The 19,712-nt window shown below is 33.3% G+C and overlaps 1 protein-coding gene across 1 annotated transcript in view; it reads left to right on the forward strand.

Moving 5' to 3' along the window:
* L3MBTL3 (L3MBTL histone methyl-lysine binding protein 3) overlaps positions 1–18,064 on the forward strand; it is a 147,907-nt gene extending 129,843 nt beyond the window's left edge. The window contains exons 21-24 of the mRNA XM_051997722.1: positions 2,296–2,381; positions 9,123–9,292; positions 9,533–9,595; positions 16,117–18,064. Coding sequence (XP_051853682.1) covers positions 2,296–2,381; positions 9,123–9,292; positions 9,533–9,595; positions 16,117–16,260 — 463 coding nt within the window. The 3' untranslated portion in view covers positions 16,261–18,064. The remainder of the gene's footprint in view (positions 1–2,295; positions 2,382–9,122; positions 9,293–9,532; positions 9,596–16,116) is intronic.
* The last annotated feature ends 1,648 nt before the right edge of the window (positions 18,065–19,712 follow it).

Genomic DNA, 19,712 nt, shown 5'->3' on the forward strand with positions numbered 1-19,712 from the left:
AGAAATCATTTCCATAGAGATGATCATTAAAGTCTTAGGGAGAAATGAGATCTCAAAACTAGAGAGGAAAGAAAAGAAGGGCCAGGACAAATCTGGAGGACCCTCAAAATTAGGTGGCAGCAGATGACTAAAGAATTAGCAACAGAGACTGAGAAAGATCATCCAAATCAGGTAGGAGACAAAGATAATTGTATCACAACAATCAAAAGAAAAGAGAGAATCCAAGAAAGGCATTGGTCCGAATGAAGACTAAGAACAGGCTGTTATCATATTTAACAGTTAAAGAGATTATCGGTCATTTTGGAGAGAAAAATTCTTCTCTAAGGGTAGGATCTAAACCAGACCTCTGTGTTTGAGAAATGAATAAGATAAGGAAGTAGGATGTAGGGACCCCTGATTAACCATAGGATCCAAATTATAAAAGTAAGGCTAGATCAAGGACTATAGACTGTGAAATATTGGAAATATTGGAGGTGTCAGTGTGGATAAAATGGAGATTTAGAAAGAGTGAATCAAAGAGAGAGAAAAGAATAAAAGATTATGTTTGGGAATTTAAAGGCTCAAGGAAACAATGCTGTTGAGATCTGAAGAGTGACTATACCTGTGAGTAACTAAGGTAGAATGAAGAATATTATGTTAATCAGAAAATAGTTTTTAATTATCGAGTGGTTTAATAGTCAGAAAATAGTTCTTCACCTCCAATCCCTTATGATCAAATTAATTTCTTCTTAATGTCATTTTAGTTACTTAACATGGTAATTAAATCAATCTAATTTCAGATTTTTTTTTAATTGGTGCAGTTGGACCTCAGCTGAAAAACTCGAATGCATATGATGAAAACTTTTACTAAAAAAGTGTTCTTATAGGAAATGAGTAACACTTTCTTAAATATTTATTGTGTCCTCAACATTGTGTTGCAAGTGCTATGTCTTGCCACTACATTCAAAAGTCCAGAATAAAATAAGCATCTTTATCAACAGAATTTTTAAAATTGGTTATGATTTGACTTATTGCTGCAGTTTTTAGTCACTTTAAAAATGCATAGTGAAGAATAAAAATTTAAAAATGCATAGTGAAGTATGATCTCTGTTCTCAAAGACCTTGCTGTGAGAATAGTAATCAAACTATTTCTCACCATTACTATTGAAAAAGGAACTATAATATGCTTCCCTATGATTTTATTCTCTGTGACATCCCAGACCAAAATACCTTTTCTTGGCTCCCATATCCCCATTTTTTATATTCTATTAGGTATAAATTCCTAATGGATGGGACTAATTAAACTTTTGTATTTGTAGTCCTAATGTGTAGTACAGTACCTGGCACACAAACATAGCAAACAACTAACAGTGGAAAGTAGAATATGATAAAATATCAAAATTGTATAGATTCATATAATTATATTTTGTGTTAGAGCAATTCCTATGAGGAAGATTTAAATTCATCACAGAATCTGATCTGAGTCTAGAAGGATCAGTCGGATTTGGTAGAAAAGATTGTAGTTCCATTAAGCTGACATTTAAAATAATTATATATGAATCTATCCTTTAATTCCTTCATCCCAAAAGAATGAGGCTGACTTTTTTCTCTAACTTGAAGATAAAGGTTGCTGAACTGAAACAAAATTCAGGAATTCTACTCATTTTGGATTGTCCTTAGGATTCAGCCCTGGGGTTATCCCAGAACAGGAGAAGGATTCTGTAGGTTAAAGATCTACTGACCCTGGTTGTTTTTTGTTTATTTGTTTTGTTTTGTTAAAAACAATATCTCCTCAAATCTTGTAAATTAAAAATGAAGTGATCTGGCCTGAGTCTAAACTTCTGCATACCCAGGCCAATACCACTCTGTAACTCAACCTTCAGATTTAAGTAATTGTCATTATTTAAATTACTTAAAAAGAAAAATGAGTTTACATCTTTCTTTTATTCATATTTATTCTCTCATTCTACAAAAGTATCCTAATAGTATAATGTGAATGAAACTGCACATTCACAAAATAAGCCTTCTTGTAGATGGAATGAAAAGCTGAATTTTCTGTACTCTTAGAAACAATAAGAAAAAAAAAAGTTGACTTCTTTTGAAAAGTAAATGAGAAAGAAAAAAGATTTTTTAGTTTCTTGCAGTTTATCAATTGCAATATATAAAAAGCACTGAGCACCTTCATAGAAAGAGCTAAAGTTATTTTCTCTGTGGGGTTTTTTCTCAATATTGACAAAAGAAACAACAGTGCTACTAACAAATATTTGTAACATTTTATTTTTTGTATTAAATCATGGAAATACCTATTTTTATCAGAGAACAACAAATTGAGGATAAGCCTATCAAAGAAGAATGTGAAGAAGGGATAAAAAGTGAAATGAGAACTCCAAATCAAACCAAAGGTAACTAATGGCATTCTTATATTCCTATCCTGTTCTTATGGCATTAATTTTTATACTGACATATTAAAACTGAATTAATATTATTATTTCTACAATTAAACATAAAATCAGTTTGGTTATAGCAGCCAATGAGTAATTAGTTATATGTAAATATATTTGGTAATACTTCATTCCACAGAGTTAATTTTACTGTGAATCAGATCATACCCACTAACATATAATAACTACATATAAAATAAGGTATGTATAACTTTAGAAAGCTACAAAATGTTAATAACCTTTTCCCTCATCAGGACCAATGTTATAAAATGATTTCCCTGTTGTATCTTCTATATTTTCAAAACTTACTTCTTAAATATTTTCTATTTCTTTGAAACAAAAAATAGCATTTCAATTCAAACTTAATGTCATTTCCATGTAGTTTAAACAAATCTCTTGAATGGTTAATGCTACAAGTAAGAAAATTCTATATTTTAAATTGTGCTGGGTCCAATTTTAGAGACCTTTAACTTTTAAATTGCTCCATTTTTAAACAGATTTGAAAGTGTTAATGATTATGCATTCATGTATAATTTATATCTGATTATATAATTGTTTAACATTTTTTTAGTAATGCATCTGCCTGATGATGTAGTTAACATTTGCCTGAGTGCTTTTGGGTACTTTGATTTTGCATATCCATTTTTATTTTTAATTACATAAGAAACAAGAATGGTTTTAATATCTTTGCTTTCATGTAAATGACACATTCATAAGTGATGTTTTTGTGCTTTTTCATCTGATTTTAGTTAAGCATTTTAAATATTAATTTAACAATCATCTCCTATGTAGATATCAACATCTTGTTGGTACTTATTGTGTCTGATCATTTAAGTGGGCAGAAAATTACTCAATTTTGAAGACATGTTCATTCTTCCAGATCAGTACATTATCATTCAGTATATTTAAAGAGCTAGAAATTTTTTTTACTGTATATGAAATAACATAAAAATGTAACCTATTCCCACATAATAAAATTTCCTAATTTCCTGGAATTTAATAGAATTTCCTTTTTTAAAATCAGGGTCCCAAAAACTGATGCAAGTTTACAGTCATATTTTCATTAGTGCAAGCATAAATCTTTGACTTCTGTCACTCATCCTGTTAAGGAGTCCCCTGAACTTGTCCTTTTGAGTTTCCATGTTTTTCAGAATCACAGGACCCAGAATATGTAGGAGGCCCTGAATGTATTAAGGACAAAGGCCCCCGCTGACATTATTAGTTTTTGTACTCCAGTCTGGACTCCCTGTTTGTCCTTGGGATTCAGGACAGATGTTAGTCAGTCTGTATTAGACTAGGAAATTGCTTGTGCAACTGGAACACTTGTAGATAAGTTGACCATCCTAGCTTCATAATCTGGCAGTTCGTAAGGGAAAAGAATGTTGCTTTTGCCAACTTAATTATTCTTCATATTTCTTCCCCTGCCAGTCCCATTTAGCTGGAAATTTCCTTTCTCTCATAAGTATACAAACTTCTGTTTGAATTGTGAACTCTTTGTCCTGACATAGAGTTCCACATGCACGTTCGTTTCTCTTGTAGTAAATCTAGTTGCAACTCAATATCCTATGGACTTGTGATACAGTTTTGGTTAGCAGTTCTAAAGGTCAAGATTCATCCTAAGGTTTATGCTCAAAGGAATATTTCATCTTTAGGAAGCTCCCAAATCAGAGGAAATGCCTGTGATTTAAAGTTACTCCTAGAGAACAATTTCATTTCAAAGCACATAGGCTCAAAAGTGTAAATCAACGCCTTAAAACTCTTGTGTTTCCTTTATGTCCCCTAGTTTAGTGGAAAGTTTGTGAGTCTTGTGGAAAGTTTTAGAGTCGGTGCTTTCAGAAATATAAGATCCCTTTAGTAGACTTATCAACCAATTGTAGTAGGCTCAGTCTTTTTACTTCACACCATATGGAATAAGAGGCAAGCTATGGAGTTTTTATTCATGAAAGAGCCAGGAGGGCAGTGTGACAGAATTGAGGAGTACATATTGGTGAATAAGGTGTGAGAAAACTAGAAAGGTAGACAGTAGGTTATGTAGATCTCTGAAAGTTAAACAGAGCATTTAGTACATATTCTGGGAGATAATAGGGGATCCCATTGAGGTTTATTAAATAGGGTGTGACAGGTTTGGATCTCTATTTTAGGAAAATCAACATTAATGGCTGAATCAAGTTTAGATTGAATTAGGAAAGACCTGAAGCAAACAGCATGTGGATTGTTTTTGCTGTAATCCAGGTGTGAGGTGATGAGGGCCTGCACTCGATATGGCCACAGATTGGATATGGTTGATGAGTGACTCATAGGTTGTGAACAATTAGGGACTCCTGAGGGCACTGATAAGCAAGATGGGAGGATAGGAACCGAGAGACAGCTATTTTTGTGGTTTGCTTTCCATTGTATCTCCCAGTGCGCAGTGGGACTGGCACATAATAAGAACTTCATAAAGGATAAAGGATAGTTGACTAACAGTGTCATGAAAACCTAGATGAGAAAACAATCAGGAGAAGAAATCATGGGGACAGTTTCAAAGCTGCAGAAAGAGATCAAGCTGGTTACAGATTGAAGAAAGGCCATTAGAATCAATAATTAAAATGCCTTTAGTATCTCAGGAGAGCAGTTTCAGTTACATGGTGAGATTGGAAGCTAGACTCAAGAAATTTTAGAAGAGACCAAAAAGAAAAGAAGTAGGAGGCTGATTGTAGATGGCTTTCTACAAACCACAGAAGGGAGAAGAGATGTGGGATGACAGCAAGCTAGGATAATTAGTTTATGTGAGAGTTTTTAAAGGACATGCAAGACATGAACATGTTTGCAAGCAGAAGGGAAGCAGCCAATATTTAAGGAGAGATTAAAGATATACTGACTTAGCAATGAGCCTTACTTATAACATTCCAAGTCAGAGTCTAGTTGGCCAGTAGTAAACTATCTTTTTATAAAACTTTGTATTCATATAATATCCATCTAAGGGAACTAAAGAACATAATACAAATTGTAAGCATCATATAATATGTCCTCTAAGAATTTCTTATTTTTTAGATTCTGGTAGAATTTGTTTGTCAGACCTTGTTTTCTCTTCTCTTAGCCTTTAGGAACCCAGGCTCACTTCCACACTGTGATGAAACATCAGAGTGGTTGTTTTGGGGAAGTCTTTGTATAGAGTAGGAGTTAAAATATTTATTAGTTGAAAGGAATGAAATTAAAGAAACATATATAATTTGAAATTGCAAATATATATAAGTAGAGAGACAGAATGATGGAGTACATAGAAACCTAACCTCAAAAGACTTGCATTCAAATTCTGTCTCTGATAGCCACAGTAGTGTGAATCCTAGTCAAGATATTTAACTTTAAAGTAGACCAGTCCACATTGGTAGATGGAGCTTCCTCACCTCACCTCAGTAAACCCCAATGGTTCCCTGTTGTTCCTGGAATATATGCAGAGTTTTGTGTACCAGTGAAATTATTGATCCAATCCCAGTTCTCTATATTTAGTCAGTAAAATTGTTGTTGAATATGTTATTTTTATTCTCCAAGGCCTCGGAGAGGCCTCACCTGTAAAGTGAGGGAATAGGACCAATGACTGCTAATATTGCTTACTCTCAAGATGTGGACTTGAAGACTGAGCTCAAAGAAAGAATTTTTGGGGACTCAAATGTGGAATAACTGTCACTAATCTGTGGCACTAACTGTGCCACTAAGAGTGGTGTCACTATCTACCTCAATCTTTTTTCTAAATTTGTAATACTTGTTTACCTCATTTGATCCATATCATTATCTGTTATGCTTCCTATTCTCTTTTATAGCAAAAGATAACAATTTGGAACCCAGAAGCAGAGCTGCCAAAGATAGATTTCTTTATCTTTACCTTGTATATGCAAGGTGGTTTTTGGAATTCTGAAGAGTCTACAGGGAGTTGGCAATGTACTATTTTAAAATATATACCTGGGAGACAAACTAGGTTTGACATATAAACTCAACATACTGTGTATTGTATTTGACTCATGGGATTTCCCACATCATTTCCTTGGAAGAAAGGGAAGAGATGTGTTGAGGACATTAGAAAAATACAATTACTCCAGTAATAACAATTTTAGTAAAAAATAAATGTATTTGAAATGGGATAAAAAAGACTGATTGTTTTTCTTTATTTTGAATAGATAAATTTATGTAGTAAAAAAAAAAAGAAAAGACACTCATTTTCCTCCTGTTTTGCTCTTTTATTTTCTAACAGGAAATAGTAATTATTTCTTGCTTTAAAATATATTGAGGTGGGGTTTTTGGCATTTTATATTAGTTAGTTGACTGAGTTCCATGAATAAAATATTTGTGAAATTGTTTTTTACCAAAAAACAGCATGAATTTATACTACATAGGAACTATAATTTTTCCCCCTGGGCTTAGGTACACAGAATTTCTTAATCAACATTAGCCCTCAAAATTGTTCTATATTTTTATGTCAAATAGGAAAAAAATGAGGGGGGAAGGGCTGGGTTAACACTAATGGATTTTTTTTTTTTAATTTTTGAGTCTGTTGTCATAGCTGCTTGACTAAATAATCACCTCAGAGTACCACTCATTTTTAATGAGCCTTAAAAATAACTTCTCCTAGGCTATATGGAAAATTTGTTTTCCTGACATACTTCTAGAATACACAAAGGATTTTTAGACCTTACCAACCAACCTCCTTCCCCACAGATACAATTTGACACGTTTTTAAACACAAATGGCAGTTCTGCAGAATTATCCACTTGGAATTCATCCCTTTGCTATTCTTTATGCCTTTTGTTATTGAAAAGTGTATAAAGAATTATGAAGCCAAATGAAATAAGAATAGCAATTTACATATATATATATATTTTTTTTTCACTTATAGAGTACTTTATATACATTATCCTATTTCAGGTGTGAAAACAGTTCAAATCTCTTTTCTCTGCCAAAATGTAATCCCAGAAAAGTTTAGTAAATCATATTATGCAAATAGTTGGGGAGATAAGGAGCATATAAGCCTGGTATACTCAGAGCTGCAAAAATGCATAAATGAGAATGTTATTTTACTCACATATACACATATTTTTCTCTTGGCATTATAGTAATACTTTAACCCAAAATCCAATTGGATTTATCCTGTAGTATCTGCCACATTAAAAACATAAATATGGAGTAATTTTTTTCTTATATAATCCAAGACAAAATTTCCCACAATCAGATGCCATTTTAATCTATCCTGTCATATTGAAATGTATTTAACAACTGGCTTTTCTTTCTGGGGTGCATTTTTTAATTGGAAAGATGTTGGATCTTTCAACTTTTCACTTAGATTCAATCTGTTCTGGTACTTTATTGGCTGAAAAAAGTAGTCCATTTCTAATGTCATACATGAATTGCTAAAAGAGTCAGATATTTTTAAATTGAAAAGAAACAGGAAAATAAGGATGAGGGAAATTGTCATCAGATATCTGGTTTATATAAATCAAAGACGAGCCTTTTGTTGTATGTTAGTTCATCTCCTTGAGACCTGACTAGATGAATGTAGAGAATCCTCTGAAAACTTTGAGCTGGTCCTGTCTTTGTAGTTGTTACAACTCTGGTTCTAAAAACTATTGTAGGAAGAATGCAGACAAAAGTGTGACCACACAGCTCTTAATAAGGAAAGGTGAAAATGAAGTTGAGCTACAGTGATGAAGCAAACAGTACAAGTGTGGATAGAAAAATTTCAGAAAAGAGGAAATGTCAAAGTTTATTGCATTGCAGGCAGAACTGCACATTTTAAAGAAATAGAGTACTCTTATACTCTTGGTTAGTTCCTAGAATACTTATCATCTTTATATGGCAGATCCTACTTGTGAACCTATTTTAAAATGCTGCATTTCAAATAAATGCTCATCTCTTAGCAAAGCCTGAAAGGAATATTGGGAATATTTTCTAAATAGGTCTTTGTCTGTCTGTGCTTGATCTTTATTTAAAAAAGGTGGAAAATGTACTGATATTGACATCTGGTGTGGTTTTTTTGAAGTATATTTTCATTTCACTATTCATTTTACTTTGAATCAAAGATCATAAGAGTTTTAGAATTTAAAAAATAATCTCAGTTCATTTAGTACAGCTGACATATTGTATAGATGAGGAAACTGAGAACCATAAATGTTAAATCATTTGATCAAGGTATTACAGTTGAAAGAACCAGGATGAGAAAGAACCTACAGGCCAGTGTTGTTTATTTTACACTAAATGGTAACTTTATTCTGGAAGATTTATGTTTGAAAATAAAGGTCTTTACATTCAATTTTTTCACATGTGCCTTTCCAGCACCCATTAAATTCTATTTGGGGAAGAAATAGAGCAAAACACCAATGCTTGCTTTCAAATAAAATGAACAGTCTGCTCTTATTAAGTTCTGAATGGGAAGCCAATTGCAAAATAATATTTAGGGACTTTGATTTCAGTTATATTGAAATAAAGTGACTTTATTATACATCATTAGATATTCCAAGTATTTTAGAAGCAAATTAGAATCAAATTCTGATGAAATCAGCATATTCCAGATGTCTGATTCTAGAGAAAGGGAGAAGGGGGGAGGTGAAAGAAAGAGAAAGTTCATGTGCATGCTCACATGCAAGCATGAATATTTGTGTGTGTGTGTGTGTATGTCTGTCTGTCTGTCTTGATTTCAGTGTGTAAGTTATCATATGTTTGTCTACTGACCAGGTATAGGAGCAGAGCCAAGTTCACAGCAGGCTCAGCGCCGGTCAGCCGTCTTCCTCTCCTTTAAGTCTCCAATTCCATGTCTGCCCCTGCGTTGGGAACAGCAAAGCAAACTTCTTCCAACTGTGGCTGGAATTCCTGCCAGCAAAGTTTCCAAGTGGAGCACAGATGAGGTGCACTTTAATTTCTTTGGAGATTGGGAGGGGTGGATGAGAAAAGGGAGAAAATAGGAGAAATGAATGGATGATCTGTGTTGTTTTTTTTCCTCTAAGAAGAACATAGTTGGCCCCTCATAGTGGGGAATAAAGAAGCTCCAGGATGGATAGTGTGAATCATTACATTAAATATTTTGAGTCAGTAACATTCAAATTCTTAGTTGTGAACTTGAAATTTTGATATGATTTTTTTGGCAGGTGTCAGAGTTCATACAGAGTTTACCTGGATGTGAAGAACATGGCAAGGTGTTTAAGGATGAGGTAAGTATTCTACTCAATTCTAGCAGGTGGTTTAAGAGATTTAGAATCCTGAAATGCTGTAGCAAGTGGTCGGGGACTAAGGAGGTTGGTAATCTGGGTAATAGGATTGTAAATTGCCGAATTAATTTTAATTCCCTAAATGAGTGGGAGTTAATGAATTTATATAAATTTCTTAGAATAAATTAAGATTGTTAAATCCTATTAACTCAGTGGTGTAATAATAGGCACATGATAAAAACCTTAATGAAATGGATTAATTTAATATGTGCACAATATAAGAGCTAATTTAAGTTTGAGGGGTTTGTTATATTATGTTTGTATGTGTATTTAAAAAATTATATATCTACATGCATGTGTGGTTTGAAAATTTTACATACATATATCATCTGTGTGCATATTTTTAATATTTGTGCATGCATGCTTTCATGTGTGGGGGAGAGGGGAAGAAAAAGGAAGGAAGAAAGAATTTTTTTTTTAATATCTCTTTTTTTTCTGAATAACATATTCCTTCCCTGGCTCCTAGGCCTTCCCTTCACAGTGAACTATCCCTTCTAACAAAATGAAAGAAGGGGAAGTAGTTTGAGCAGAAAGACAGAGTGGAACATTGTAGTTCTTCATTCTTTTCTTTTATCCAGACCATCTTAAACATACTCAAGTCTAAACATCTCATGATTATAATCCACTTTAGAAAAATCAAAGATGTTTTTGATACTAGGGTAATCTACTTGATACCTTTCACTGTAACTAAAACTAGTTTGCTAGAGAAAGCTAAAACCCGAATTTCACTTTAGACTTTTAAAAGTAAATTATTATGTATAGAATAATTGCACATGTTTAACATATTGGATTACTTGCTGTTGAGGAGAAGGAGTGGGGAGAAGGGAAGAAAAAAGATTTTGGAACACAAGGCTTTGCAAAAGTGAATGTTAAAAATTATGCATATGTTTCAAAAATAAATAGCTTTAATTTTAAAAAAATGATGGGACTCAAAAAAAAAAAGAGTAAGTTATTAGGTTGTCATCCTTTTGGAATAAAATGGTTAATTATCCATAAGAAACAGATCAGTTCTTTAAAAAAGGCTAGGAAATTAACAAGATAATCCTTGCTTTTTTCTTCATTAATGGACAGGGATACACACATAATCCAATCTAGTATAATGGGGATTGATAATGAGGATAGTTTTGTTAAGTATTCTTGGCAGTGTATTTGTCATTTTATATACCCTGGGCAAGTCACTTAACCTCAATTGCCTCTGCAAAAAAATAAAATAATCCTTGGCTGAGTTGGTTTGTAAAATCAGGAAACATACAGCTATATTAATGGTCACTTCCTAATTAGTTTATGACATGTACATTTTACTTGTTATTCTGCTACAACTAACAAATTTGTACTTTCTAATATTTGCTCTTTTTTAAACTCTGCTTTTACTACCATTTGGTAATATATTCACCCAATTCTTATTAATTTTTAAAAATGTTCCCTATAGTTGCTTTTATATTTTTTTATGCCTCTATTCTCAATTCTCTCTCAGTAGAAGACCACCTACTTTCCTGAAGATTTAGCTTATCCAGTGTATATTCTCTCCACCTGTCTAATTCCAGTAGAAGAAATGGCTCCCTGCTTGGTCAAAGCAAATTCTTCTTACCTGTACATTTGACCTAACCTATCTCTCAGATTATATTTTCTCTCCTCCCTTTCTTCCTGGCGTTTTCAATCTTTAACTTTCTATTGGTTCCTTCCTTTAGGCTGCTGGATAGTAGGTAGATAAAGTATTGGATTTGCATTAGGTTGAAATGAGGTTGAATCTTCCTTCTGATGCTTACTAGTTGGATGATCCTAGGCAAGACATTTAAACCTCTCTGTGCCTCGGTTTCCTTATTTTTAAAACAAGGTGAACTCATTGGTCTCTGAGGTTCCCTTCTAAGGCTAATTCTATAATCCTAGAGTCTTGTTGACAATAATAAACTTACTGAGGCTGTTTGTGGCTTTTAAATAAAGCATACACATGCACAAACACATGCAGAAAATGCTTTTTTTAAAAAAATTTACTTGATTATCCTTCAACTTCTCATCATATCTCTCTACTTCCATTTCATACAATTTAATTTCTTTTACTAAAAACTTTCCCAAAGTCACCACTGTTTTTCTGATTATTAAATTAAATGATCTCTTCTTCATCTTCACTCTCCTTGATTTTTCTTCAGCATTTGATGCTGTAAAACAAAATTATCAACCATATAGCATCTAGGGCCCACAACCCTTCCTTCTTTCTCTAGAATACAGATATTTTCCAAAACATTGTCCTTCAATTCTTCTTCTCTCCTTGTATTTTCTGTCATATCAGTTTTATGAATTCAATTATCAGCTCTATGTTGCCACTCCCAAATCTGGATCTCCTTCTTTGAGCTCTTATTTGAGTTCATGTCTTATTTTTAGTATCTAATGGATATCACCACTTAAGTGTCCTACTGACACCTTAACTTCAGCATGCCTTAAATAGAACTTATCACCTGCCTGCATCCTGACATTTTTCTTTCTGGTGATTATCATTATCTGTATCACTTTGGTTCAAAATCTTGGAGTCATTTTTAACTTGTTCCTCTCCATTCTCCACAGCCAACCAATGAAAAGTCTTTTTGGTTCTTCCCCCAAAATCTTTTGTGTGCCTTTCTATTTCCAGTTTTGGTCCTTTCTAGTCTATATTTCATAAAGATGCCAACTATTCTTCTCATTACATAGTTCTGATCATATTCAAAAGTTTTTTATTAAAATACAAATTCTTTAGTCTAAAAATTAAAGGCCCTCCACAAACTAGCTACTATACTACCCTTCCAGACATTTTACACTACTGTCTATTATGCATCATAAATTCATGTCATTCTCAACTTTTAGCTCTTTCATGTCTTTCTGTATTTGTGCACACCATTCTTATGTCTAGAAGTAATAACTCATATTTCTCTGCCTTTGGAATCATTATTTTCCTCTTAGTCAGTTTTTACCTCCTCCATAATAGTTCTCTAATTCTCTTCATATCTTCTTCCCTGCTAGTTCTTGACTGCCCCTACATATATCTGCAAGTGATCATTCTTTCCTTGTATCTCAAGCTTTTCTATTATGATCTCTAAGATTCTATTTTGACTCTCCTATTAATCAATTATAATCTAATATATATTATAATATTCGTGTACATGCCTTATCTCTTTAGTATATTGGAAGCTCCTCAGGTTGTTATATTCTAGCACTTCAGAGTATTAATTTATTTTTCTATAATTCAACAATTATTAAACATTTACTATGAACAATATGAAAATAATGTGTTCAGTTCAAAGTCCTAAATTCAAGAGGATAGTATTAGCAAAACCTAGAAAATGCTTTCTAAGTCAACCTTATAAGGAAAAGTTGGTAGTTTTCAGGTGTAAATAGCTACTGTGTGAATTTTGTTTCCAAAAGATATAGATTTAGAATATTATCAGTAGAGGCTAGGAAAGTACCTTCTAAAGATTGAAAAAGGAAAAAAGTCATATATTTCTGAAATTCTTTACATACAACCATTTCCAATGCAGTAGAAAGGTTATTAGCTGGCTTTGTGTTTCCTTCCAGCCTTATAATTCAGTAAATTATCACTCAATGGGACCTGAGTGGTCTTATAAGAACTTATGGCTATAGCCAAGGGAGCAACCCCCCTCTTATTAGAAGACTTAGATCTTATGGTAGCAATGTTATTGATTTAAGAGAAGGGGATTGCTGAATTTTCTCTGGATTTATGCATTCAAAGATTTCACCAGGGATCACTCAAACCTGTAAAAAATAGCCTTCAGAATTACAATGTAGAAAAGTTACTAGAGAGAAAGTTTCTGGTCATGCCATCAAAGGGAAAAAACAATTTTTAGGATTTTATTTTTAATCCAATACTCACAAGATTCTTACTTCCTTTTTTGTTAGGTCTGCAGTTTTGAAAAGAGAATTTCAAGACAAACATTAGTTAAATTTAATAGTTACAGTAGGTTGTGGCAATATAAATCATGATTGCCTTTAAAATGAAAAAAAATTAAGCCATACAATAATTAATATTTTTAATTTCTAATGGAATTTTATCAATGAAAGAGTTAGTCTAGATGGCCTAATTCTTTTATAGATAAGGAGCCAAGTGCCAGAGAGGTTAGGTGACATGTACAGAATTACTCAATAGGCTAGTGACAGAGATGAGACTAGAGCCCTGCTTTGATGCTCTCATACTCAATTTTTTAGTGTCTTTATTCAATATGCATAACTATACATGATCTTTAGGTTTTTATTTTTGTTCCTCTAGTAGAGGCTTCTAAGTAGCAGCCTACTGAAAATTTTTGCCATTCTGCCTTTTCTACTTTTAACCTCCACCCCCTCAATGCCTTTTCTTTCCTGGAGGGCAGCTTTATAATTTATAATTTTCCATCCTAAGTCTCTCTGGGACTTTGGTCTCAACAGGTAAGCATTAACTTGTTGGCAGTACTGCAAGGGAGTAGGGATTACAGTGACCCAAATTAATTATTGGCATTCATTTCTTGGGCTTATTTCTGTGTATTCTTTGACAGTTTCTTTAATGCTATTATAGAATTCTATTAAAGCATCCTTTCTGAGAACTCTAGGCCTGGTTCAATTAATGTATTAATAAATCTGCATTTCTTATTTCGTGAAATAACTTAGTAAACACTCAGAAATGAAACTATACAAGATACCCTCCTTAATTAAGATCAGTTCATTTCCTAAACCTATGTAACTTTATCAGCCCTTTTAGGGTGTGATGGCAGCATGCTTTTTTATTAGCAATTAATAGAAGTGGCCTAAGAGTTCCCTTTTCAGATATACTCCATGCACAGATTTGTTGCTTCAAGCTGTATAAAATAAGCATAAAGTGATGCATACCAGCAATATTAAGTCACAGCTTGAAGGAACCTCAGGGGCTGTCTTGTACAGCTCTTCTCCCCCTCACCCCCCCCACTTTTTTTTTTAACAGACATAGAAACTGAGACCCAGGGAGGTTAAAGGATTTGCCCAATATCCCATGGGTATAGAAGTGAAATATGAATCTAGGTCATACTTTTATTCCAGAGCCAGTGCTGCCATCCTCTTTTTGAAAAACACTAAATAAAAGTAGCCTGGAAATTACTTCTTTCAAAAGAATATGGAATGTTTTGCTGCTTTTCAATTACAGTATGCCCATTTTTTGTAACATTATTAATACATTATAACTAAATCTCATTGTACTGTTTAAACTCACAAACCATATCATCATCCAGGGATCTACTTAGGTGATCTAACTGCAACTTTCTCCTTGTAATACTGTTTTTTCTGACATGTTTTTGAAAATCAGTGACATGAGGTGGGATATACTTGGGATGCTTTTATATCATGAATCAGTAAAGAAAGATACTTTTGTTTTCAGAAATCTGAAAATTGCAGTTCCATAGGGATTAGAGATGGTAGAAATATTTTTTTTTTTACATTTGAAGAAACTAGCGCCCAAGATAGAGATAGACATCTATTAAGTACCCATTTAACAACTTAATATCATTAAATTAGCAATTTAATAATAATTATAATTATACTTTAAAAGTATTTAATTATATTATTAAATTCATTTTATATGCTAGTCATAGTGCTAAAAGCCCTTTATAAATATTGCCTCATTTGATTCTCACAAAATCCCTGGAAAGTAGGTGCTATTATTATTCCCATTTTATAACTGAGGAAATTGAGGCAAAGTAGAAGTTAAGTGACTTGTCTGGGATTATACAAAGAGAAAATATGAGGCTGGTTTTGGACTCAGGGTTTTCCTGATTGCAAGTCTAGTCCTCCATCCATTGTACCAATGTAGTTTTGAACCTCATATCTATTTATCAAGAGTAAGTTTATAAGTAAGAAGTGAACTTCCTCAGAATACTATTGTTAAATGAATGAAATATATGAAATTACAATTAAAATGCAGTTTCAAGAAAAAAATCCAACCCTCTTAAAAAAAACACACAAAAAAACAAGTAAATAGATTCTAGGTTGAGAATACTGGCTCCAAAGGAATACTGATAAAAGTTGGGAAGCAGGAAATGTTTAGATTATGGAAAAGGACCCAAAGAATATGATTCTTACCTTCAATTATAGGGAAGGCTCTCAATTTGTTCTTTGTTCAGTTTGGTCCCAGAGGTAACAGCCAAAAGCAGTGAATGGAGTTTGCAAAAAGAGACATTTTAGCTCCATATAAGAAAAAAACTTTTTTAAAAAAGCAATTTAGAGCTTCATTAAAATATAATAGACTGTTACAGGAGATAGTAGATCCATAATAGTAACTTAAAGAAAAGCTAATTATCAAATATATTTTGTAGTGGGTATTCTTTTATGTGCTTAGGTTCAACTGGATAGTCTCTGAGGTATTTGTCCTTTGTATTTCTTACCACTAAAATTGTGTGATTCTGTGACTTAACATTTTCTGCATGGCAGTGTTAGATTAATTCACATTGATGGTATTTTTTTCTGAAATTTTCTTCTAGCAAATTGATGGAGAAGCATTTCTGCTTATGACTCAAACAGACATTGTTAAAATTATGAGCATTAAACTGGGACCAGCTTTAAAAATCTTCAACTCCATCCTGATGTTCAAAGCTGCAGAGAAGAACTCACATAATGAACTTTGAGGACAGCAAAAACCACATTTCATCCCTTTTCTGCTTTAAAGCTCATGTCTTATTCAAAGCACAAAGACTGTTGTAGCTGTTAAGTAAGAATTCTTCAAAAGTCAAAAATCAGTGCTGCCGGATTATTTATATTCATTGAGAGACAATATACATGAATTATTATGGAAGTGCTTGGATTTTTATTAAGGTACTGTAACAGTTATCATCTTTTAGTTCTATTCATTGAGCTAAATTTACCTTTGTAAACCTTTTTGAGGCTTCAGAAAGAAAAAAAAACAACACCATTGTTGATTATTTATGCTATAGTAAGATGGGGGGAGGGGGAATTATGAACTTTCTGCATTTTGTAAACATCGTTGAATTATCTTTCACATACACTGTTTCTTTTTTCAATATTTGCAGAAACCTTTTTATACAATCAAAATAAAATGAACTTTAAACTCAGTTAGCCAAAATCTGGCTACCAATTTAGCCAGTTGGGACTGTTATAACTATTGTTAATTTTGTGCCATATTTTGAATTGCAACATTATGCTGAGTATAACTTTGCAAGTCATGAAATTGCCTACTTGCTTGTAATAATTCATTGGGGCTGAACAGTTGTAAAAATTAATTTTTTAAGTAAATCAGTGTTTTTACTTTTGCACGACTTATGAAATGTTAAGCAAATGCTTTTTCACCAGCGTCTTTACTGTATTTACCAAAAGACCAGTATATAAAAGACTGAAATTGAAAAAAAAAAATAAAACTTTGCTTAATGTATTTGATTGGCATCAGTCTAATACTCCACTTTAGTACCCCAGAGGTTTGTAGGAGTCAACTATTATCAGAGAATAAATGAAGTTATAGTATGGGGACAGTTCTTAAAAGGATCTTTAATTTTTTTGTAAGACTTTTAAGCTCTTCTCTGAGGCATTGATACAACCATGGTGCTTAAAGGAGATGAAGGTCCCAGTGCTTAGGAGGGATATATCATCCTTTGAAAAAGACCTATTTTTCCCTTCTTTCTACAGTCCTCCTTGCCAAGAGGATTCATCTTTCAGGGTCAACTGAGGGGAGAGAGAGAAAGAAAGAGAGAGAGAGAGTACTAATAGATTTTGCTAGAAAGGGAAGGTATATGGGAGAAACACTGAAAGAATCATCTATTAGACAAGTTTAGGAATTAAGATGATGAATTTCCAAAGTAGTTATTTGAGTATATGTATAAAATGACCTTCTTTTTGGAAGGACTGTTTTTTCTACAAAACTCTTTGCCCGGTGTTAAGACATTGCACTCAATATATAATGGTACAGAACAGATGCACTTTAAGTGAGAATACTCAACTACCTATAAACTGAGAGCTGGTGTGATGTTTTATTTTATGAGAATGCACTTCGCAGGAAGAGGATGAAGACCTTCATCAGCTTTCCACTGCAGTTTCTAATTCCTTGGAATGAAAAATTGTTCAGAGTACATTTTTGTTTGAGTTATAAAGTAGCTTTGTAGCATGCTGTCCTAACTCTGGGGAACTTCTACCTCTCTCCTTAGTTGGTCTCATATCTTCTAGTGTAGAATTTCTTTGATATCTCCAGCTCTGTTAACATAGTACTTCCTTTGAAGACTTCTGAGGGGGTCTCTTAGCAGCCCTTTTCATCTGCCATAATACAAGGTAAAACAGGGTCAGTGAATTAGTCTGCAGTCCCCCATTCATTTCCTTGCATGGATTTGCATTAATGATTTAAAAAAAAAAAAAACATTTTGTTCAGAATTTGTACATTCAAATTACACTTGTTATATCTTCTGACATGAAATAAAATCTGAATTGGAGACGCCTTTTCACATTTGTATGCTTTTTAAGAGAGGTTGTCACAGCAGAAGAACAGGAACATGCTGTGGAGATGGAAGGTAGATGGCTGGGTCACAAATCTAAAACTATTCCCAGTCGTCATTCAGACTGCCTAGACTTATTGCTGTGTGATTCTGCTCTAATCATAGGCAGTAGAAATTTATCCACATTGGGGCTTTTTTTCTCTGGGTTAAAGACCTTTCAAAAACATTTTATTCCAAAATTTTATTTATTCTAAGTAGTATTTTGTGTCTCATCTGACTCATCAAGTTAGGATGTGTGATTTAATTCCTTGCATCTCCTTAGCAGGGATGTCTCAAGAAAGGAGGAAGGGGGAGAGGAAACAGAAACATCACCTCCTTCAGAATCCTTCTTGACACAGCTTTTCAGAAAGGAAATGTTACTAGGAAGCCCCAAACACCAGAGAAAAACCAGATGAGTCAAACTCAGCCACAAAAGCAGATTGCCATTTCCATAACTTGCTGTGGCTTTCAGTCATTATATACTGCAGCTTCTCTCAGCCTTCTTAGCCATCTCCATGTCTTTGGATAGGAAGGTTAGGACCCAGCTCAAAAGAATGAAGGACTCCTTGAATGAAGGAGCCCTGGCTTCCAACATGAAGAATCTGCTCTGGAAGTCATCATACTGGTTAACAAGGTAAACTGGGGAAAGTGGATTAAGATAAAGGAATGTCTTTGAAGGGAAACACCCCATTCATTTCATTGTACAGATGTCTGAATTATTTTGTTTTTTTCCAGTGTCAGAATTTGTATACTCAAATTACTGGTCATATAGATCTAGGGACATAAAATCTGGAAGAGCAGGATCATGATGAACGTGCAACAAGGAAAAGAAGATATTGTCACAGAAGAACAATAAAAAAGTATATTGGTCAGAAGCATAGGGTAACCTATCATGATAATATATTGCAAATTATTTATATATGTTTCCTAGAATAACTAAATAAGGCAAGAAGTTTTAACCTGAGTGTAGGATTAGAGTGGCCTGCAGGGTGGTGGTCCATAAATACATTCCAAAGGGTCACTGATCTTGGATGAAAAAGAAAAATTACATCTTCATTTCAATAAATCCATTTTCTTTATAATACTATGCAATTTATTTTATGCAATTAAAAACATCATTCTGAGAAGGGACTTAGAGGCTTCACTAGCCTGCTAAAACAGGCTTTGGCACAAGAAATCTTATTAAGAACCTTGAATTAACTCTTGATTTGTAGAAGATTTATCTCCTCAACAAGAATCAGTTACTGATACTTTCATCTGAAATGATTTAATTATTAAGCAAAGACCTTTTTAGCAAGAATTGATGATTTTCTTAATTAGTCAAAACAAATTTATACTTATATTACAAGGATCTGTGATTTTTGTAACTGTGAGCTCTCCTCACACTGATGTAGACTACCTGTGGTTTGGTATTTTTTGAATTGGTATGGCTGAATAATTCATTACCCCTAGTGAGAACTGATTAATGATAACCAGTCAATCTAATGATAAGCCTCTCCAGACTTAGAATGGTCCATCACTGACCAGGCTTGTGCTCTCTTGGTGTAGACTTTGAGAACTCAGGCTTCCTCAAGTTTTAAAGCAATCCTAATGACACAAGATTT

The sequence above is a fragment of the Antechinus flavipes genome, chromosome 4 (genome assembly GCF_016432865.1).
Source record: "Antechinus flavipes isolate AdamAnt ecotype Samford, QLD, Australia chromosome 4, AdamAnt_v2, whole genome shotgun sequence".
NCBI lineage: Eukaryota > Metazoa > Chordata > Mammalia > Dasyuromorphia > Dasyuridae > Antechinus > Antechinus flavipes.